At 43.4% G+C, this 22,826-nt stretch overlaps 2 protein-coding genes across 11 annotated transcripts in view; one reads left to right on the top strand and one right to left on the bottom strand.

The window, feature by feature from the left end:
* Positions 1–224: 224 nt before the first annotated feature.
* TRAPPC2 (trafficking protein particle complex subunit 2) lies at positions 225–12,291 on the bottom strand. Of its 3 annotated transcripts, none has more exons than XM_044235277.1 (6): positions 12,180–12,291; positions 11,537–11,676; positions 5,805–5,916; positions 3,033–3,177; positions 2,500–2,585; positions 225–1,296 (listed from the first exon to the last, which is right to left on the bottom strand). In XM_044235277.1, the coding sequence occupies exons 3-6, from the start codon at positions 5,895–5,897 to the stop codon at positions 1,198–1,200; spliced, it is 423 nt and encodes a 140-aa protein (XP_044091212.1). In that variant the 5' UTR covers positions 5,898–5,916; positions 11,537–11,676; positions 12,180–12,291; the 3' UTR covers positions 225–1,197. The 3 variants fall into 3 exon arrangements, with proteins under 3 accessions (XP_044091212.1, XP_044091211.1, XP_044091210.1); XM_044235276.1 differs by having other exon boundaries at positions 12,192–12,291; XM_044235275.1 differs by lacking the exon at positions 11,537–11,676 and having other exon boundaries at positions 12,192–12,291.
* Positions 12,292–12,364: 73 nt separating this feature from the next.
* OFD1 (OFD1 centriole and centriolar satellite protein) overlaps positions 12,365–22,826 on the top strand; it is a 46,527-nt gene continuing 36,065 nt past the window's right edge. For 2 of the 8 annotated variants that reach the window (XM_044235272.1, XM_044235270.1), the window contains exons 1-5: positions 12,453–12,699; positions 12,931–13,029; positions 18,349–18,549; positions 21,409–21,477; positions 21,565–21,592. In XM_044235272.1, coding sequence (XP_044091207.1) covers positions 12,937–13,029; positions 18,349–18,549; positions 21,409–21,477; positions 21,565–21,592 — 391 coding nt within the window. In that variant the 5' untranslated portion in view covers positions 12,453–12,699; positions 12,931–12,936. The other 6 variants (XM_044235269.1, XM_044235268.1, XM_044235267.1 and 3 more) reach the window with 6 other exon arrangements.

The following is a 22,826-nucleotide window of genomic DNA, read 5'->3' as shown; positions in this document are numbered from 1 at the left end:
TACACACGCTGGGGTCTCTGCAGTGAGCACGGCTCAAACCACTCCTCGATTTCTAGCGGGGTATCTTCCCGCTCCCAAAGCTCTGGTACCTAGTTTGAGGGCATCTGAGTTCTAGAAAATGGGTTAAGGTAATAGCTTGTAGACTCTCACTAGGGGGAACAGGACTAAAACAGTAGCGGTAGCAGCGTAAGCAACACTTTCAAAACTTGACCAAACTTCCATAATCTTGGACAAACATCTTTATTAAAGAAATCAAATAAATAGGTAGGGTAAAACATTATGGTAGCAATTTCACACAAGGGTATGAGACCAAACTTAGAACTACTTGCTCAAGTTACTCAGGATGGAAAAAAATTAAGTGCTCACAATTAGCACAGAACATATCTGGTTGTAACTTGTTTTTAAATGGACATTTACTAGTTTACAGTAAGATCCCACTGGTTACAGACCACTCCCCACCCCCTTGGTGTACAGCCTAAAAAAGCTAAGAATGCAAATGTTAATGTAATATAAACTTCTTTGTTTACAATTCCAGAATTACAACTTTTTACTATTATAACTGTCAACAAGTTCGCTTACTTTAGTTTACTGTCGGAGGGAAAGACAATATAAGAACATAACCTGTCACTTTGGTCCCAGCCTCCCATTCTACAACATGGATTCTTGATGTATAGCAGAATCACTCTGACAGAGACAGGCCTTGGTGTTTGGCACCGCAAAAGCTGCTTGCTTCGGCCTCTTGTGGAGTGCTATGTATACTGCCTGCGTGGTTTTATAACAGTATAGATGTATGGAAACCCATGCACACGCTATCAGCTTCATTCCCTATAGCAGAAACTTTTAAATCTGTCTACCAAAATCTTGACAAGGACATTGAGTTCTGAATTGTGACATCAAGATCAAGCTGTCTGAATGAGTAAAGTCAAAAGCTCATCTTTAAGTTTTAGAATAAAGATATTTTCAAGGTTATAAAGAGTTTATAAATAACACTGTTCACAAGCAAATATTGATAATCTGTTGACAATCGTTAAGAAACTGAATGTACTGTTTTGAAATAATACAAGGAATTCATTAGGTTTAGATAAATTTAGACTACAAGTAAAACTTCCAGGCTATTTAGTCAAGTTACTTACAACGTACACATTCCTGAGAATACCCCATTGTAGTGGTATTGTTTATTTCCAGATTTTTCCGCATTCAACTTAAAAGGTGTTTCTTCCCAAGAAACTGAACTTTTCTGTCAAATGCGCTTGATCGAATAGGAGAATTGGGTTCATAAAATGGATTCATGGCAAACTAGGAAAGAAGAAGGTATTAGTAAGCTTGTCAAAGTACAAAGGCTGACAAATCCTAGATCTCTAGAAGGAAATTAAAGTTCTAAATTAAATCATCAAAGACATCTAAAACAAAAGTCTGAAGGCCACATTTTTATGTTCTGTTAAATAGTAATGGCCCCTTGAGGAGATTTTTGATTTCGTGTTTCAGTTTTGAGAAGTGCCTGTGGCAAAACTAATGGTGGTATGATCAGCATTCCTCTGTGAGCTAAAGAACTTTCAGGATTCACTCTCCATGTGAAATACTAATCTACTCACATTAATTATAAATGTATTGGTTTATCTATAAGGCCCTTTGGCTGCATAAAACTAAAAATCCACCATATGCTCATAGTTTAAAAAAAAATTTATACCACATTGCTGCTATATTAAATTACCCTTATATAGTAATTTTTAACAATCAGGTTTTGAATACACTCCTTTAACACAGGCTAAATGATCAGGTTCTTAAATAGTATAATGTGTATCATAATACATGTGAGAAAACTGTCAAATGGAATCACTAATTAGGCAAAGGCGTTAAATAGTTTTTATACCTTAATCTACTTGATGTTGTCTTATCTTTTTAAGAGCTAAATATTTTTATTTGCTAAATCTGACCAGGAATATTAACTGTGCTGATATGCAAAAAATCTTGTCTAAATACAGACCATTTAAAATTAATAGGAGCAGACTGTTAGCCCTGCAGTTTAACCACAGACATCCTACTACTGTTTTGTTTTTTCTAAATATTAAGAAATGTGAGTGGCACCATTACCCTTCAAAGACTATTTGGTAAACTTCCTGACAGTTTATGATCTATAATCATTGCTGTGTAACTTACTTGTAAAGTAGATGGAGAACATTTTAGATTAAAATTATGAAGCAATTTCCTTTTTGTAGCTTGCTTCCTTCTCTTTTTAGGGTTCCCTAATAAAATCAACTGTATGTGCCAAAGGGGGAAACTGAAACCCGTTTAAAAACAACTACCATGAATTCTGTCCTAAATACATGTTAGCCTGGTGGTGAAGTCTTGCCTGTGAGGGAGCTTCCAGGGGTCATTCTGACTGGGGGGGAACTAGTCTGAGATGAAAACCACAGTACAAGGGAGTTACTGCCACAGGCCAGTTTCCTGTTGGAATCCCTTTTTACAATCAAATTTAAAAAGTTAGGGAGCATACCATACCTTTATGTATAAATCATAGACATCAGTGAAGAAATTCTTTATCCCGTCTTCTTGCCTTATGTCATGGAGCATAATAAATCTCATATGTGAAATAATTAAGGTATAATCTTAATAGAAATGAAAAATGGAAAGTTGTCAGGTGATACGATATCCTTCAAATGAGTCACATGCATTGTATTTCGTGATGGAAAAGCCAAATATGTAAACTGCGTTTGAAGTTAGGTAACTTTTATCAGAGGACACAATCTTTCTAAGTTAGAAAGTCACTACGGAATGAAGTAAAATCAACCTAATGGTTCAGCTTGACCATAGCTTTATTTGAGACTTGGTTCTAAAAGTATCTGTTAAACAGAATTATCTGTTAAAAATATTAAACAAATGCTTCCCCCCTCCAAATAACAGTAGCCCCATAAATGGCAGTTTTTACCTGACAATTAAGTCCACAGACTCACAGTCTGGCATCTATGTCCCATGTTGTTCTAGTCTGTTACCCAACCTTTAGGTAGACATCTTTTTGTAAAAGATAAGGATATGACCTGCAGTAACAAATGCCGAAACAAACCACTCATTGAACTTGTCCACAGTTTTCAAGTACATGTTGTTGGACAGCCACATGTTCTCGTCTACGAGGTCAAGAGCAGCATGAGCTATGAACTGGTTCAGATGACGATGATCGTCCTAGAGGACAACGTGAGTAGCACCAGATTAACATTTCCAGACAGCATCGAGAACACGAACATTTCATTCTGGAAATTCTATACATAGTCTTCTTGGGGGGAGGGAGCATTTTCTGCTGCTACTTCATTTATTACTGTCATGGGAATTAGAAAAGATCTTAAGTGTTTTCACATCATATTCTTTTCTGTTTGCTATCTAAGACTCAACAAATAGAAACAGCCAATTAATAAATGAAATGGTGTTCAAGAAACAATATAGATTTTTTTTTTAATTTTGCAAGAAGGAAATTATGAAATTTGGTAATTATTTCAGTGTGTGAAGTACAGTAGGTTAAAAATAGAGATTCTGCTTTAAACACCCTCATATCTTTTTAGAGGAAAAAATTTATTTTTTGAAAAATACATATTTATGAATAAATAACTTATAAAATAATTAATAAATAATACGCATTTATGAAAAAACATTTAAGTGGCTCTGGCTAGCGGACAGGTGGTGGTAGGCTGGAGAGCTAAGGAGGCGGCGAAGGGGAGCTACACAGAAGTGACATCGGCATGGGGCTCAGGGTCAGCAGGGGAAAAGGGCAGGGAAGGCCTTGGGACACAGTGACCCTTGGCGAGCGGAGACAGCTGAGGAGGCGGCACTCTTACAGGCTTGGCGTTGGCCTCTTTCAGGTGAATGGAGCTTAGTGACAGGGGGACCTGGGAGTGGCAGGAGGCCATGCTCAGCCCCAGCTGTGAGTCGTCACCGGTCTCAACATCAGGAGACAGTCCTGTCAGAGCTGAGTGCCCTTTTCGTGGGCTTAACTGGAGGTGGGACAGTCCCCCATACTGTGGAGAGGGAATTCACAACCCGGGAGTCTTATCCCTGTGGAATTATTTCAAAATAAGCTTTTCATGAAGACTTCCATTAACGGGTTGAGCTGAATTCTTCTGTTCACGTCCTAACCACCCAGCGCCCCACCCAGTACCTCAGAACGTGGCCGCCTTTGGAGAGCGGGTCACTGCAGCTGTCGTTAGCGTGCTAGAGTGGGACGGCCCTGATCCAGCGTCACTGGCATAGTTATGAAAGAGGGGCATGTAGGGACGGACACACAGCAAGAATGCCATGTGAAGACTGGGGTTCTGTGGCCACAAGCCAAGGAACTACCAGAAGCTAAGAGAGAGGCCTGGAACAGATGTTCCCCTGGCAGCTTCACAGGGGGCCTGGCCCTGCCTAGATGCATTGTGCTTGGACTTCTGGCCTCCAGGCCATGAGACAATGAGCTGCTTTTACTCTAAGCTGCCCGGTTTGTGGTGCTCTGTTATGCCAGCCCTGGGAAAGGCAACGTCATATGACCTCCCTGCTGCAGAGGCTGTTCCTGGGACGGGGCTGGAGGAAGGCTGCCAGTTGCTTGGAATCCCCTGCACAGCTCAGGCATGTTTACTCCACTCACATCACCATGACGAAGCTAATTTCGTCCCTAGAGAAATCGATGTGTTTTGTGTCTGGCTTACAGCAGTGTTTTCCATGGGATCATCAATTAGAAGAAAAATGTAGAAATGCTTTAAGGTGAGTGGTAGCAGGAGAAGGAACTAAGGGCAAGTCATGCCACAGAGTGTTTCTACAGGCACAGCTTTGCCTCCCACAGGTCCACAGAAACTATGTAAGTAGCCCTGTACCACAAAGCAGCCGCTGCTACGGAGAAGCCTCAGTAGCAAGTTCTAATAAGCACCGTGCTCACAGGAATGTGGGGCCATAATGTAGCAACAGCCACCTGACAGAGAATACCTTTACCACATTTCTATCTTATTTTTGTGGCAAGATTTAAATAGTTGAAAAGCATCACACACTGGATGTGGTACAGTTAATTTCAAAAGTCAATTCTTAAGGGACACGAAAGCTTATTTTGGAGTTGGGAGAAACACAGCCCAACTTTTTATGAGCAATATGGAGCAGTGCAGAAAGATGGAAGGGCCCCAAGTATCCTCATCTCAAGATTCTACATGTTTACTCTGAATGGCATGTTCTTGAACGGAGCTTGTTTTTCTGGAACCATTACTGGCAACAAGGAAGTTGGGTGGTGTCACTGGGGAGAATGGCATGCGGGCTCCACCCAGCCAGCAGCGGGGGCAGAAGGGCACTGAAAGCTGCTGGAGTCTCAGGGCCAGAGGGGCGTGGAAGCAAGGGTCTCTCTTAGCCCTCCCAGGTGCAGATGGCCCTCCTCCGTATGTCCTGACGAGCAGTGTAATTCCCCTGGACGGAATGGGCTCTCCATGGCATTTCCAGTCAGTAACAACTGTGCTTCTGGTCCCACAACAGGTGGACTATGTTCCTAGGTGCTCAGGGAGCAAGCAGCTTTTCAAAACGGGTGACACAGTGAACTACACAGCAGAGCAGAGACCCAGAGCATCCTGCTAGTTAGTATGTGCCAAGTGTGTGGTGAATCAAAGGATGAGTCAACCACTCAGAGACCGTTCCCTGGCTAGCTTCTTTCAACCTGTGGGACTGTGGGGCAAGCCCCATTTAATTGTGGCGGACTCCAGTTACCTCATCTGTCCGGGTCTCTCCCAGCTGTCAACTTGTGCCACACCATTACCATTACAACAACATAACGATTCTTACAGAATTTTGTAAGGTTCCATACGCACTTTGGATTCTGCTTTTCCAGCTGGCAAAAATTCCATTTCAAAAACCGGATTATCATGGTGGCCCACAATTACAAAGTAGAAGCTTCCAGACATTGTCTTCAATATATAGCTCCTAGTTAAATGAAAATAACATGTTTTCAGTACTCCATACTGAAAATGAAAAACTGTTAACAAGAAGTCTAGAATTCAATTTTTTACCTAAACCTGACATTGTAGAAGAGGAGACCACAAAGCCTGTCACGTCTTCTAGTCTATCGCCATAGACAAATGGCTTTGGGACTATACAAATTAGGTCTGTGATATGTCCTATAGAATCCAGTACCTTATTTTCACAGGGAAACTGGAAGACTTCTAATACAAAATCGTAAAAACAACATTCTCATGACCCCAAAAGAACATTCGGAGCAAGCTGGAACAAACTTGGACGGGACCAGTTAGCATTACTAGCACTAACACTGGGAGAAATTGATAAAGGGTGCTGATTTTGTCTTCTTTCTACCTGAACAATGTATGCTATCAATCTAAGTCTCTGCAAATGCAAGAGCCTATGATATGCCTCCCCAAACAGCATTCGTAAGAAGGGAAGACATGGGACGCCCGGCTGGCTTGGTCGGTGGTGTGTGTGTGTGACTCTCGATGTTGGGGTTGTGAGTTCAAGCCGCATACTGGATATAGGGATTACTAAAAGGGAAAAAAAAAAAAAAAAGAAGATACAATTTTGTATTCTAGAAAAGATGAAAGAAACCATAATCCAAAAAGAAAGACACTTGAGGTGTTAAGAAATCTTAGAATTGGTGTTTATAGGTTTGCTAAGGGAATGAAGAGAAAGTGTTGGGGGTGGGGTTGGTTGCGGGGGGAATCAGGGATTCTGTGGCTTTTAGCACAATCAAAATCTGGATGAACAGACAGATGGGTGGAAGGATTTATGTACGTATTTATGTACGTCTAGCACAGGGTCTTTGGAATCAGACAAAGCTAGGTTCGGGTCTACCTCTGCCGACTGGAAACATGACCACAGGCACAGTCCTTAAACTCCCAATGCCAGTTTCCTCCCCTGTGAGACAGAGGCAACCATCAGAGATCCCTTACAGTGACCTTGAGGATTATACAGTGTAATGCATGTGAAGCACCAGGCACGGTATCTGGCTCTCTAGAACGACACAGAGGAGCACACACATGCAGAGACGGGCTGACCCTTAAGGCCTCCACATGGGGCAGCCACCTGGCTCACCGAGAGTACACCCCCTCAGGGCGGGTATGGTGAGGTGTGTCAGAGCCCAGGGCTCATCAAGCCTCACTGGGACTCCTGCTGAATCACACTGAACATGAGAAAACCTGAAATGTTTTCCTAATGAATACAACCTCCGTTGTTAAGGAAATCAAGGCCCAACTGGCACTCTGAACTCTGAAATTGGAAGGCCCATGACTGGAAGAAGAGGCAAATAAGATGTTCTTTTGGCATGATGAGGTAAAGGGAATTTAGAATGTCACTCGGGGCAGGTGTTGGGACACTGCATCCTGCAGGCCAAATCCGGCCTTGTCCATCCTTTTATTGTTGCTGAAGGCGGCCTTGCCCGATGACAAAATGACGGATTGAGCAGCTGCAACGGAGACCATCTGATCCTTTACAGCAAGTGTCTTAGGGGAAAGATGCAAAGATGCGGGGAAAGGCCCCAATAGTGAAACTGGATAACAAGACAGGCAGGAATGATGTGAAAGCTCTGCAAAGCCAGCAGAAGTAGCAACAGTTCTCGAGATTGAAAGAAATTGTCAAGAGGCAAAGGGATGAGAACTTTCAATCTGAACAAAGTCGACAATGATGTCCTTAATTGGAATAGGGGTTTGCAGCTGGAGTTTGCCAAGGGAAGGGTTCATTTCTGCCACACAAACATTTAAGCAGCGGCTGAAAACAATATACATCTAAGGAAGAAAACCCTCATCCCCATGCCTGCGTAGTGTCAGTGCAAGGTGACGATAAACAGGGAACCGAGGAAACACCACATAAAGATCAGGTCATAGACTCTACAGCCGGACAGAACTTGAACTGCCAGTAATTTGATTTCATAGCAGCTGAATAAGTAACGCGACTGTTCGACTCTACGGGCAGAACTGGAAGGTGAAGTGGAAGAAATGGAAATTGTGGGAGACAACAACCACATTGTCTCGGAAGGGAATGCCTACATCACTTAGTATTTGAGGTTTATTATGCCAAGGTGGTAGGCAAAGATGAGACACTTTAGAATTCTGTGCTGATACACTCAATTTTCCACGGGGAGGGAAACGTTCTGTATCTGCACTGTCCAGCGTGGTAGCCACCGGTGGCTACTGTATCCGCAGAACTGAGTTTTTCACTTTGTTTAGTTAAAAAGCCACATGCGGTCAGTCGCTACTGTATTAGACTGTGGCCTCTGTATTGGCTCTGTAACAATGATTTGAAATGTTTCAAGTTCTGCCAAGTCTACTTTCCCTCCATCCAGGAAGCAAGTGTTACTTAGTACTCCAGCCTGTGATACAAAAGAAGCAATCGCTTTCCTCCATCCACAAAGTGTTACTTAGTACAAGTGAAGCAGCTGCCTGTGTCTGTGTAAGCTCCAACAGTGTGTGTCTGCTCCATTTCCCCATCACCTAAAGTAGGGGCCCTTCACCCCTCTCCTAAGAAGACGAAGTCTCCAGGGGGGAGGAGATGGCTACACAGAACTTGGCAATGGATTAAATTGGGGAACTGAGAAAGAGGGAAGAATCAAGGATGTTTCCAAATGCCTGACCGAGGTGATCAAGCAGAGTATCAAGATGATACTTTCCTTTCCAGGAAAGGAAATAAGGAAAAAAAGAGGGATGAAATGAACATGTCCATTCTGAGCATGTGGTGGTGCCAGAACCACACGCCCCGCCCTGACCACATCCTGACCCGGAAAACCTGTGAATGTTCGTTTCCCGGCCGAGGGGCATTAAAGCTGCAGGTGGAACTGAGGTGGTTCACCAGCTGACCTTGGGACAGGGAGAGCAGCCCGGACTAGCCAGGTGGGCCCAGTATAATCACAACGGTCTTTAAAAGTGGAAGAGAGAGGCCAAAAGGTCAGAAGGAAGCGCAATGGCAGAGGGGGTCAGGGGTGTCGCGGAGATGCAACGTTGCCAGCGTTGAAGGGGGAAGAAAGGGCCGGCAGGCGAACAGCCTCCGGAAGTTGGAGAACACAAAGAAACCGATTCTTCCCGACAACCTCCGGAAGGGAACACAGCCCAATGAGACCCGCGGTGGACGTCTGTGCCACACACATGTAAGGTAACATATTTGTGCTGTTTCAGCTTTGTTATAGCAGTAGACAGCACACACGTCAGAGCCGAGGACGCTGCAGGAATGAGGGGAAAAGCACATATTTGAAGTGCTCACAGAAAGCAGGTGCATTCTGTAGGGAGACTGAGGAAAAAAAGGAGTTCACTTACTCCAGGACAAGAGTTTCAAAGCACCGTAGAGGTCGGAGGGAGGGGAAGGAAGTGGGGGACAGTGGGGAAGCTACCTGGGGAAACCTGAGGGTTATCTAAGTGGTTTTCTGGCCGAGCATGCCTCCCTAATGCTTACCACAGAGCCCAGTACAGAGTAAGCGCGCCACACTTGGGGAATGGAACCGTGAGGAGGGGGGCAGTAGCTGGGGCAGTGTCGGGTGAAGCCGGAACACAGGAATGAGCGGCATGCTGGGATTACCTGGCCTCAACACAGAAAAGAACCTTCTGAAGGTTCTAGTGCTGACGCCTTCACAGTCTCAGAGGCCTGACTGGGGAGGTCTGTGATCAAATGATTAACAGCACCTTTGTGAGAAGTTGAAGTTGCCACACTTGTGAGGAAACTCCCATAACCACTGATGGGAGTTGTCGACTCAAGGACTCTCACCTGGGATGAAAACAGTAGCTGTCCCTGATGGCTAGGTGATCTGAGCTGTTTGAGAGGGAGTGACAACTAAAATCAATGTGGGGATCCAGAAGCTCTGGACTACCTTGAACTGGAAGAGGGCGTGTACATGATGTACGAAACAGGGCACTAACTAGTAATGAACGCAAAAAAAAAAATCACGTATCTGTGAGGCGGGCATGAGAGGGGCTGTGAAGCACAAAATGAATGGAAATGTGTGAAATAAGTTAAAAACAAAAGCCTTCTTAGACTACAATCAGGAAGATGGGGAGAAAGGTCACCTGGTGCAAAGGATGCAGATCTGCTGAACTTCAGTTTTCTCAAAAAGCATGATTTTCCTTTTTTTTCTTTTTCAATTATTTATTTGACAGAGAGGGAGAGATCACAAGTAGTCAGAGAGGCAGGCGGAGGGTGGGGGGGGGGCAGGCTCCCGCTGAGCAGAGAGCCTGATGCGGGGCTCGATCCCAAGACCCTGAGGTCATGACCTGAGCCAAAGGCAGAGGCTTAACCCACTGAGCCACCCAGGCGCTCCCTCAAAGAGCATGATTTTCTAATAGCAAGTGTGACAAAAAGGCGGGCTAGGAACCTTAAGACAGGTATCTTAAATAACAAACAAACAACAAAAACCTCAATAAATACAGATCTTCAAGTGTTAGCAAATCTTCTATTTTTGACTAACAAAAGTGGTTGTATACTCATCAGGGACATGGGAAATCTCAGGTACAAAACCGTCAAACCACCTCAGATAGGTTAGTTTTCAGAAACAAAGGCTTCTCTTCTGTAACTGAGTACTTTTGGAATAGATTAAAACACCAAGAGAAACACGTATGAAATACCTGTCTTCGGTCAGAACACAGGCTAGGAGCTTTTAATTTACATTAACTTCATTAATGTGAATCCCCAGACAAAAATCAAGTGGTTAGTCAAAGTACTGGTTATATGACAACAAGCCCTGCCAAACTTAGACTTTCTGTTTTATACAACAGTCACCCCCCCCTTTGTTTTGCTGCTTTATACAACTGTTTGACAGAAAGTTGAATGGCTAGACTTTGTTTTAGAAGAGAAATCCAGGGGATGGCAAATCATTGTATGAAGTAACCTGGTATCTACCTGAGAACAAACTGGAGATTTGTGGCTCCGAGAAAAGTCCGTGGTACTGTCAGAGCTACAAGGGGACGGGGGTGCAGGCAGCACTGGTTTTATTTGTTGAGTGAGGGAGCACTCCTACCAGACTTGAATGTCAGTGCCCAAAGAACTTAAAAGTTGTACAAGTCGGTTGACAGGGAACCATCGTGTGACATTAACCTAGTTCAGCCCAACATTTTGAATGCTTAAGTGAGGGACAATTTATCACATTGAAGGATAACACGCTTGGGCAGCCAATAAACTGGAAGGCAACACCAAAGGTTCAACAATCCCTCCAGGTTAAGAGAATTTAAGTGAATGCGCAAAAAAAAAAAAAAAAAAAAAAAAAGTTAAAAACCAGGGGGGAAAAAAAAACCCCAAACTGTACAATAGGAGAGAAACCTAGGTTAAGAGCAGTTCATCTATAAGGACCCAAAAGTTTACATTTAATGCAAGCTCAATAAGGGGCAGTAGTCTGATACAGGAACCAAAAACCTAATGCCAATTTGAGGCTGTACCTAGATCATGTCCTTTTAACAGCTCCAGGGAACATACGCACCTCTGGGAATCTCGTTTTAAAAGGATCAATAACTGAACTGTGTGTTGGAAGGAATGCTCTGGAAAGGAGCTACTGAAGGAACAGAGAATGTTTAAATGGGAAGGCCTTTCTGGGGGTTGGGAGTGAGATACAGCAGGATCTTACCCTCAAATATAATGTATGCGGTCCGAAGGAAAAGGGATATGATAGGGGATGGAAAATGGGTTATCGCTGGTGAGCCAGTTCTAATTAGCCCGCGGTGACGGCCAGGACCTGGTGCTGATAACGACTGGGACAAGGAAGATCTGTAGCAGGAAAGATGGCTGTGATCGAAGGGCAGTACCTAGGTGTGTACCAAGTCTTTAAACTCTGGGTGACAGATTTATCCCAAACTGTCCAGAGGACACGCTTAGGGCTGCTCCTTGGAGGTTACCTGGAAACTTGTTCGAGACAATGTTACCAAGCACTTTGTCACAAGCTATCAGGCTGCCTGTGAGAGGACAAATCCCCGCCCCTCAGCGGACAGGGCCCACAAATTTTCCAGCTCCAAATGACAACAGTACGGCCGTTTAAAAAACCCTGCATTAGCTGAATGTCCCAGTGAAAGGCAAAATGAAGCAAAGGCCCCGAGCTGATCGACACTTGCGGGCTAAAACGCGATGTGCGTCGGCCCACTGGCCTGGGATGTGACCGAACGGGGTCTGGCCAGGTCCGATCCGGTTGTCCCCGGGCGGACTGGAGAGACTGGGCCAAAATCCGCGTCACGCGGGACCCGGAACGTCCCCTGGACCTCCCGCCCCCTACTCACCCCATCTCCTACCTGCGGGGAGATGCCGCCAACGGAAACCGTCACTTCCCTCAGCCGACCGGCGCTTGGCAGCCTCTGTCAGAACTCCCCGAGCAATCCTCGCGAGAGTCCGCGGTTGCGATCTCGCGAGAGGTGGGAGGAGTTCCGGCCAGAGGGCCGCGTAACCCAGCGCGTGCGCCGTAGTAGTGCGGACAAGGGCGGTTCCGTTTGGCGGGCCTCGGGGGAGGGCGGGCTCAACGCGGAGCCCAGCGAATTCCGGTTGGTACCCGGTTTTCTCTTGTTGCCTCACTACCGGTCCTCGCCCTCCAGCCGCGTGGGAAAGTCGCGTGTGGACCACGACCCCGCCTACCCGTCAGAACCAGTGAGAACGGAAGTGCGAGTCGGTTGGAGTTCCTAGTTCAGAGCGAGAGCCAAAGTGTTCAACTCCCCTGTTCGTCCCGACTGGCCGCGGGCAGAGACGGACCCTGAACGCCGGGACTCCTGAGCCTGCAGCTCGGGCGGGGTGTTAACTCGGGCCAAGGCAGGACGGGCGGGGAGTCGGGGGCAGGGGAAGCTGGCAGCTAACGGCTCGGGTAGATCCACTGGCTGCTCCCCAGGGACCCGTGGAAACGTAACCTGTTGTTTGTTTCCGCTGTAGCTTCTTTTCCCCTGCTCAGCCTCTCAGGGTTTCCCGGGAGGCCACTGGTCTGTTTTCAAAAATTCATGGTCCATCTGCCAGCCGGATAACCCATAACCATTTTTTTCCTTCCAGTTCACTATGCACCCCGCATCTGACGTGTTGAGTCAAGATGAACTGCGAAAAAAGCTTTACCAGACGTTTAAGGATCGGGGTATACTGGATGCGCTCAAGGTATCCGTTTTAGCCATGTCTTTTACACAACTTTTACAAGTTAACCTGTAACACGCAGTCCAGATTTAAATACATTCAAGTCTTGGCTTTTAAAAAAGTAAGCCATAGTTTGTATTGCTAAGTTACATTTTTATGTTCCTCTGTAACTCTTTGTAACGGAATACGGAAGTCTTAAAAATGGTTTAGTTTGGGGCGCCTGGGTGGCTCAGTGGGTTAAGCCGCTGCCTTCGGCTCAGGTCATGATCTCAGGGTCCTGGGATCGAGCCCCACATCGGGCTCTCTGCTCAGCGGGGAGCCTGCTTCCTCCTCTCTCTGCCTGCTTGTGATCTCTGTCTGTCAAATAAATAAATAAAATCTTTAAAAAAAAAAATGGTTTAGTTTGAGTGGTCTTAAAAGAGCATATTCAAATTATGGGTGGTCTTAAAAGAGCATATTCAAATTATGGGTTTACTGGACTGATATTAAGGTGATAGTGGGTGGCTTTGTAAACTGAACACATTCTAGTAAAGTTGGACTTGGTTTATAAATCTGGTTTGCAAGTCCTGAACTAATAAGTGGTTTTGTAATCGTACTCGCTTTTGAATGAAGGAAATAGACACCATATGGAAAACAGTAGGTGAACGGTTTACCGGAGAATAATTTGGGGAATGCTCTTGCTTAGAATATATTGAAATGTATAAATATTTGGGCAGCAGATACTAGTACATATATGAACAGCAAAGAGTAGGATTAGCTCAAATGTTTTTATTACTGTATACATTTCAAAACTGTTATTTTGTATTTGAAATGTTAAATTAAGGGGGCACCTGGGTGGCTCAGTCAGTTGAGCCTCCAGCTCTTAGTTTCAGCTCCGGTCATGATCAGGGTTGTGGGCTCAGCCCATAACCAGCTTACTGGGGCCTACTTAAGATTCTTTCTCCCTCCCTCTGCCCCTGCTCCTCTCCTTCTCTTTAAAAGAAAGTGTTGAAGAAAAAGTGAGCTTTTTAAAAAAAGTTTTCTCTCTCCTATTGTTTTGGTAACTTACATCTTGAGATTAATCTGAAAAATATAGAAAAACACGGAGAAACATCATTGCTAATACAGCTACTAATTGGCATAAGTGTCTTTTTTTTTTTTCTTTTTAAGATTTTATTTGACAGTGAGAGTAGGCAGAGAGGCAGGCAGAGAGAGAGGAGGAAGCAGGCTACCCGCTGAGCAGAGAGCCCAACTCAGGGCTTGATCCCAGGACCCTGGGACCGTGATCTGAGCAGAAGGGAGAGGCTTTAACCCACTGAGCTACCCAGGTGCCCTCCCCCCGCCCTTTTTTTAAAGTAGTCTCCATTCCCCAATGCAGAGCTCGAACCCACAACCTGGAGACCAAGAGTCCCGTGCTCCACTGAGTGAGCCAGCCAGACACCTCTCCTTTTTAATCTGATATTATATGGTGAACATTTTCCTGTGTCCTTCAGAGTTCCTTGAAATCCTCATTTTCAGTGGCATCAGGCTTGTCTTTGAATGTATGGGTGATTTATGTAGCAGTTCCTTGTTGAAGATTTACATTATACCCAGGCCGGCACATTTCTTCATTGAATCTCTCACTTTTTGCCTTATCTAGGTTAAATGACATTACTGAACCAAAAGCCCGATTTTTGTTTGTTTGTTTTAAGATTTTATTTATTTGACAGAGCAAGAGAGCACAAGCAGGGGGAGCAGTAGAGGGAGAGGGAGACGAAGGACCCTGGGATGATGGCCTGCCTAAGACAGATGCTCAACCATCTGAGCCATCCAGGTGCCCCCTGAGCTTTTTTTTCTTAAAGATTTTTTTTTTAATTAATATTTTATTTATTTATTTTACAGAGAGAGAGAGAGAGAGATCACAAGTAGGCAGAGAGGCAGGCGGGGGCGGGGAGCGAGCTCCATGCTGAGGGACCCTGAGACCACAACCCGAGCCGAAGGCAGAGACTTAACCCACTGAGCCACCCAGGCGCCCCTCTTAAAGATTTTATTAGAGAGAGAGTGGGCAGGTGCCAGAGCAAGGGAAGGGGCAAAGGGAGTGGGAGAAGCAGATTCCCCGCTAAGCTCAGAGCCCTATTGGGTTCTATCCCAGGGACCTGAGATCATGACCCAAGCTAAAGTCAGATGCCTAACTGACTGAGCCACCCAAGGGCAGAGCTTTAAGGCTCTCAGTATATGGGTCTTGTTCTAGAAAGATTGTTAATAATATATACTCCACCAGCAATTTAATAATGCTTATCTCTCCAGTGATATTATCATGACATTTTTTTAAACATTGGAAAATCTTTAATATTCCATTGATTATTAATGAGGTTACACATGTTTTCTGGCCATTGGTATGTTTTCTGTGGATTGGCAGTTTATGTTCCTTGCCTGTTCCCCTTGCCCCAGTGGTGTTTTATTAATGTATAAGATTTCTTTAATAGGAATTTAATTTCTTTTCCAATTTTGCAGCCATACTTTATCTTGATATTCAGTTCTAATTTGGTTCTAAATAGTGATGTACATTTTTAATATGGTCAAATCTATTTTTTTTTTTTGCTCATTATTCTCAGTTCTCTAAAAGAACAAATACTTTATATTTTTTTAAAAAGTTTTATTTATTTTATTCAGTTAACTCTGTAACCCACTTGGAATTAATTATAGTGTGTAGTGCATTAATATGCTTTCTAATGTGGAATGATCCTTGGATTCCTGGCCATGGCATACTTTTTTTTACTGTGCTTCTGAATTAGATTTGAGAGTGTTTTATTTGTAGTCACAAATGATACTGATGTATGCTTATCCTTTTTAAGCTGTCCCTGTTTGGGTTTGGTATCAGGGTTCTGTTACCTTGGTTCACTTTACTAATGTGTATCTTCTAGAGAAATGCTGTTTCTTTGTGTAGCTGGCTGTTCAGTTCTGCTATCCCAGCTTTACCAGTGGCAAGACAGATTTTTACTTACTAAGTCTGAGCTAATTTGTGTTTTCTCAGTTCATTGACGGTGACCTGAGTTTTAATTTTTAAAATTCATTTAGGGGGTGCCTGGGTGCCTCAGTGGGTTAAGCCTCTGCCTTCAGGTCATGATCTCAGGGTCCTGGGGTCGAATCCCACATTGGGCTCTCTGCTCAGCAGGGAGCCTGCTTCCCCCTCTCTCTGCCTACTTGGGATCTCTCTCTCTATGTCAAATAAGTAAATAAAATATTAGGGGCCCCTGGGTGGCTCAGTGGGTTAAAGCCTCTGCCTTCGGCTCAGGTCGTGATCTCAGGGTCCTGGGATGGAGCCCCACATCGGGCTCTGTGTTCAACGGGGAGCCTGCTTCTGCCCCCCCTCTGTCTGCCTCTCTGCCTACTTGTGAACTCTCCCTCTCTCTCTGTCAAATAAATAAAATATTTAAAAAATAAAATAAAATTCATTGAAATTTTTAATGGCCTAATTAACATTCTGTTTGGGTGTTTGCAAAGAGTTTCTGGTGAAGTACAAAGTCTGGTACCTATTAAATGGAATTTATCCAGTCTTTCTCCTTATTTTGAGTCTACTCTTAATTTTGGAGAGTTGTGCTGAGGCTACACAGGTTTCTTCTCTTCCAGTCCCCCCCCCCCACACACACAGTTATTGTACTTACTTCTATTTTAGGAACATGATTCTGAATCGATTTCCCTCTTTATATTGGCTGCTGGAGAGTCCCAGCCAGTTGTGGGATTCCTTCCAGCAAGTGATGGATGGCTTGCTTTTTGTGTTTTTGAGGTGGGGATTCACCTGTAAGGTCCTTTGGCACCCCCCACCTTACTTTCCTTTCTGCTTCTGTTACTCTTCTAAATTTTATCCTATTTCAGTATTTGTTTGCAAAATACCTTAAGTCATATTTATTAAGCTGAATCTAAATATATTCTTTAGTTGTTACAAATTTAATTAAAGCACCTCTAAATTTTACTGGTGGAGAATGCTATAATTTCTCTCATTTTATTTCAGTTACTGAATTGTACTAGATGAGGCAGGGTAAGTGTATTCTGTTAAGTGTAATTGTCTTTTTTTTTTTTTTTAACTAGGAGACGTTAAAGATTTTTATTTATTTATTTGACAGACAGAGATCACAAGTAGGCAGAGAGGCCGGCAGAGAGAGAGAGAGAGGAGGAAGCAGGCTCCCCATTGAGCAGAGCCCGATGTGGGGCTCCATCCCAGGACCCTGAGATCATGACCTGAGCTAAAGGCAGAGGCTTAACCCACTGAGCCACCCAGGCACCCCAACTAGGAGACTTTAGACCTATACTAGAGCCTATTCTATGCTGGTAATTCTGTACTGTTCTACTCTTGAGCTAAAGGATAGAAAAACGTATAATAAGAACTCCATTTGTTTTTTGGCTTGTATTCTATTGACATGAATTCATTAGATATCATTTACTGCTGAACCCCATGAGTCTAGACAGTGTATTCTTTTTTTTTTTTTTTTAAAGATTTTATTTATTTATTTGACAGAGAGAGATCACAAGTGGGCAGAGAGGCAGGCAGAGAGAAAGAAAGGGAAGCAGTCCCCCCCGCTGAGCAGAGAGCCCGATGCGGGACTCTATCCCAGGACCCTGAGATCATGACCTGAGCCGAAGGCAGTGGCTTAACCCACTGAGCCACCCAGGTGCCCCTAGACAGTGTATTCTTAAGCTCACCCCAAATGTATGTTTTCAGATGATATGCAAAATAGACTAGAACAAATACCCAGTAGTCTGAGTAATTTGGGGAATTTTGTTAAAACCCAGATGAATAATGTTAGTGTTACAACCTTGAGAAAATGACCCACTTTACACTATAATTTACTCATTTATAAAATGTAAGAAAATTATTATACTTCAGTGCCTTGAGATGTAAATACTGTATGCAGAAGTATATCTTAATATGTTTTGGGATTTACCAATTTCTCTCTTGCATATGTGATTTCCCTTTTGGGAACCCAGTTGTGTTTTGATCAATATGCCCAATATTTTCATATCCTTTAGTAGCCCACAGAGAGGTGAGAAGGTGCAGAATTGTCTCCTGCACTTGATACCCTGGTGAAAAGCTGCTGAAATGGGCTTCTGGGGAAGTGAAGTTAGTGTATGCACGCATTCTGGTGAACCACCAGTTAACTTGGAAATTGGTGACAATGAGTTTTTTCCAGAACTCAGTGGGCTACTTGTGTCACAGTGTTATCTAGGGAATGGTTCCTAGCTTTCGGTCATGGGTTCAGAACCATTCTGGAAATAAAGATGCTAATTCATGTACAGATCTGTGTATCTCCAGTGAAATAATCCCACTGAAATTTTTCCCCTTTTCTCATGTTTTTGTTCTGGTTTTTTTTTTTTTTTTTGAGCTAGACACAGCTCCGCAACCAGCTAATTCACCAGTTGATGCACCCTGTGTTGAGCGGAGAACTGCAGCCCCAGTCCATTTCAGTGGAAGGGAGTTCCCTCGTAGTGGACGCTGCTAACTGTCTAGTGGCAGATCACTTACAAAGATGTGGCTACGAGTATTCACGCTCTGTTTTCTTTCCAGAAAGTGGTTTGGCCAAAGAAAAGGTAAAGTTTTCCTTTTCTGTTTTTGAATTTTCTATTAACAGGTTTTTTCCTGAGCGAACGGGAAGTGCCGCGCCCTAGCGGCATATTCCCTAGCGAGCGAGGTCCATTTCTCAGTCATCTTTGAATTCACATCATACATTCGATCACGTAACAAAGTGGAAGTACTAAAGTTGATTGTTACCAATTCCTTGGAATCTCGATTAGTCTTTGGTAAAATTGTGATGTGTAGAATGACTGTTTTGGAGCTGGAATTGACCTCCCATTTGGTGAGTCTACTAAGACTCACAGTCAGTGATGTTGAATCTGTTGTAAGATTGTTACTGGACTAGTCACAGTGCGGGTGTTACCTGTATTACAGATGAGGAGCCAACCTCCAGAGAGGCAAGGTACTTTGCTCAAGGTCACATGATTTTTAAATATCAATGCAGGGCCATAAATCTAGATCTCTAAAACGTGTTGTTCTTACTATGTCAAAGTCTCTTCATATATTTCTGTTCCTTAGAATTACACAAGGGAAATGAGGGATACAATAGTTTTTTAAAAATCTATGGAATTCTTGGGGCGCCTGGGTGGTTCAGTGGGTTAAGCTTATGCCTTCAGCTCAGGTCATGATCTCAGGGTCCTGGGATTGAGCCCCGCATCAGTCTTTCTGCTCAGCAGGGAGCCTGCTTCCCCCTCTCTCTGCCTGCCTCTCTGCCCACTCGTGATCTCTGTCTGTCAAATAAATAAAATCTTTTAAAAAAATAAAAATAATCCTCTGGAATTCTCAAACACTAAAACACCTATTTTTTTAAAAAAAGATTTTATTCATTTATTTGACAGAGAGAGATCACAAGTAGGCAGAGAGGCAGGCAGAGAGAGAGGAGGAAGCAGGCTCCCTGCTGAGCAGAGAGCCCCATGTGGGACTCGATCCCAGGACCCTGGGATCATGACCTGAGCCGAAGGCAGCGGCTTGAACCACTGAGCCACCCAGGCGCCCCTAAAACACCTATTTTTATCAGTTTTCTAGTTGCTTAATGTTTAACAGTGATGGTCGAGAAATCTAGTCACACTTGATTATTTTATTTTTTAAAAGATTTATTTATTTGACAGAGATCGCAAGTAGGCAGAGGGGCAGGCAGAGAGAGAGGAAGGGAAGCAGGCTCCCCGCTGAGCAGAGAGCCTGATGCAGGGATCTATCCCAGAACCCTGGGATCATGAACCGAGCCGATGGCAGAGGCTTTAACCGACTGAACCAGCCAGACACCCCAACACTTGATTATTTTAAAGGCTGATACAGCTGACTGCCTGTTTCTTTTAGTAGACTTAATTTTTTAAAACAGTTGAAATTCAGAGCAAAGTTGAGCAGAAAGGAAGATATCCTATATGCTCCCTACTCCCACACATGCACAGCCTCCCTTACTAGCAACATTTCTTACATAGTTCTTATAGTATATTTCTTATACTATTAGTATAGTCTAGTATACTAGTATAGTATACTAGTATACTAGTATAGTATAGTATACTATTAGTATAGTATATTTCTTATACTATTGATAATATATTGAAGTCACAAGGATAAAATATTTTTCTTGATCACACAATTAACCTCCAACTATTACACACTGAAGACAATAGGTCTAATATGTCTAAATGGTTAATGCCTTACAGATTACAAACACTCTAACAGGTGATGAGCCAGTGAATACATGTGTGAATTCAAATGCAGTTAAGTTTTTAAAGTATTACTGCTTCAAAATATAAATAAACTTTCACTGTCATTACCAGAATGAATAACTAAGGGGCGCCTGGGTGGCTCAGTGGGTTAAAGCCTCTGCCTTCAGCTCAGGTCATGATCCCAGGGTCCTAGGATCGAGCCCCGAGTCAGGCTCTCTGCTCGGCAGGGAGCCTGCTTCCCCCCTCCCTCTGCCTGCCTCTCTGCCTACTTGTGATCCCTCTGTCAAATAAATAAATAAAATCTTTAAAAAAAAAAAAAAAAAGAATGTCCAATACCTAAAATAGTCTTTTTTTTTTTTTTTTAATATTTTATTTTATTTATTTGACAGAGATCACAAGTAGGCAGAGAGGCAGGCAGAGAGAGAGAGAGAGAGAGGAGGAAGCAGGCTCCCTGCTGAGCAGAGAGCCCGATGCGGGACTTGATCCCAGGACCCTGAGATCATGACCTGAGCCGAAGGCAGCGGCTTAACCCACTGAGCCACCCAAGCGCCCCCTAAAATAGTCTTAAACATTTTGGGCGGCTATTTGTTTTTTTTAAAGATTTTATTTATTTACTTGAGAGAGAGCAAGAGAGCAAGCAGGGTGAGGGGCAGAGGGAGAAGCAGACTCCCCGCTGAGCAGGGAGCCCCATGATGGGGCCCGATCCTGCGACTCCAGGATCGTGACCTGAGCTGAAAGCAGATACCTACTGAGGCATCCAGGAACCCGTTGGGTGGCTCTTCTTAAGATATATTTCTACTACAGTATTCCTCATTTACTAGGTTTACCCTGAGAACATGGATAGGTTTTCAAGTGGTTTTCCTTTATAGAAAATATTCTGCACAGCGTTGTTGTTGTTTTTTTTTAAAGATTTTCTTTATTTATTTGACAGAGATCACAAGTAGGCAGAGAGGCAGGCAGAGAGAGAGAGAGAGAGAGAGGAGAAAGTGGGCGCCCTGACGAGCAGAGAGCCCGATGCGGGGCTTGATCCCAGGACTCTGGGATCATGACCTGAGCTGAAGGCAGAGGCTTTAACCCACTGAGCCACCCAGGCACCCCTCAAAAAATTTTTTAATTTGGTCTGAACTATGATTCTTCAGAAATGTCCTAGTTTATCATTTAAATACTGATGTAAAAATATGTCTAACTTTTCTTTTCCTTAAGGTATTTACTATGGAAGATCTGTTACAACTCATTAAAATCAACCCTGAATCCAGTCTCTACAAATCACTGGTAGGATTGTTTAGTTTTTATAACCTGCTTTGGTGTGTTAATTGTAACTGAACAGTTGAATAAAGATAAAATATTTTCTTTCAACAGATTTCAGGATTTGATAAAGAAAACAAAGGTAGGAGCCTTCATCTTTGTAGAAAATAGCAACATTTTTGTCATGTATTTTTTCCTGTAAAACTGTGAAAGTAATATTGAGGGGTATGAGTAGGGAGTTTAATATGAATTTGAGTTTCCATGCTGTGACAGTACCTTACCTTCTTACCTAATATTTTTAAAAGATTTTATTTAAGTAATCTCTACATCCAACGTAGAGCTTGAAATCATGACCCTAAGATCAGGAGTCACACGCCCCACTGACTGAGCCAGCCAGGCACCCCAGTACCTTCCTTAACTTTTAAATAGAACAGTTCATGTATTTTGACAGATGTGAGTCACTTCCCTAAATTCCACTCTTCTTAATTGCCCTTAGATACCATAAAACCCCCAAAACTATAGACAGAAATTGATAGAACCCTAGAAATGATGTGAAAGCTGCATTTTGTAAAGATACCCACTGTTGGGAACCTTTCCACATACACAAACTAACGATTTTAAGGTTAGGTGTCTTTAATCTAGATCTCTCCCTCAAGTACAGTTCCTAGATTCTTAATATTTGCTTAAAGAATGAAGTATCGGGTCAGTATAAGTGTTACATATATATTTTTTTATTAAGTGTTTATATGAGCCTGATTAATTGCTTTATTCTTGGGCTTGATATTAACCTTCATAGAGTCCATAACATGCCAGACCATGAGCTAGACTGGATGATAGACTTTGTGGCATGAAGTTAAGTTAAGCTGGTAACTTGGATGAAATGCATACTCTTTAGCTCTGTTGTAAATAATCTGTAATAGTACATAGTGGCCCTTTTGTGTTGATGAGCTCCAGGATTTTGTCTGTTGCCAGTATTGCCACCATCCCCAGTAGGGCATTCATTGAGAACTTAACTTTCAGCAAACATTTGAGTACTTAGTTTCTGCCAGCCACTAGTCTATGACTTAATTGTTTTGTCTCTTGATAGTAATGTTAGCAGAGGACGAGTAAATCAGATCAGAGGACATTCTGGAGCACCTGCAAAGTAGGTCATCCATTCTGAGCTGTGGTATGGCGAGCGATCCCATATTCGGTATTCCAAGACGGGACTGTCTAATGTCAATTTCCTGTAGTGATGGGGGGCACCTGTGTCTCTGCTGTCTGATACGGTCGCCGCCAGCCATTTGTGGCTGTTAAAACATTTGAAATGTGCTTAGTGTAACTGAAGAATTGAATCTTAAGTTTAAATAGCTACACACGGATAGTGCTTATCCTGT

Source organism: Neovison vison, chromosome X, assembly GCF_020171115.1.
Source record: "Neovison vison isolate M4711 chromosome X, ASM_NN_V1, whole genome shotgun sequence".
NCBI lineage: Eukaryota > Metazoa > Chordata > Mammalia > Carnivora > Mustelidae > Neogale > Neogale vison.
Note: the sequence above shows the minus strand (reverse complement) of the source record. Positions and strands in the feature narration are given on the sequence as shown.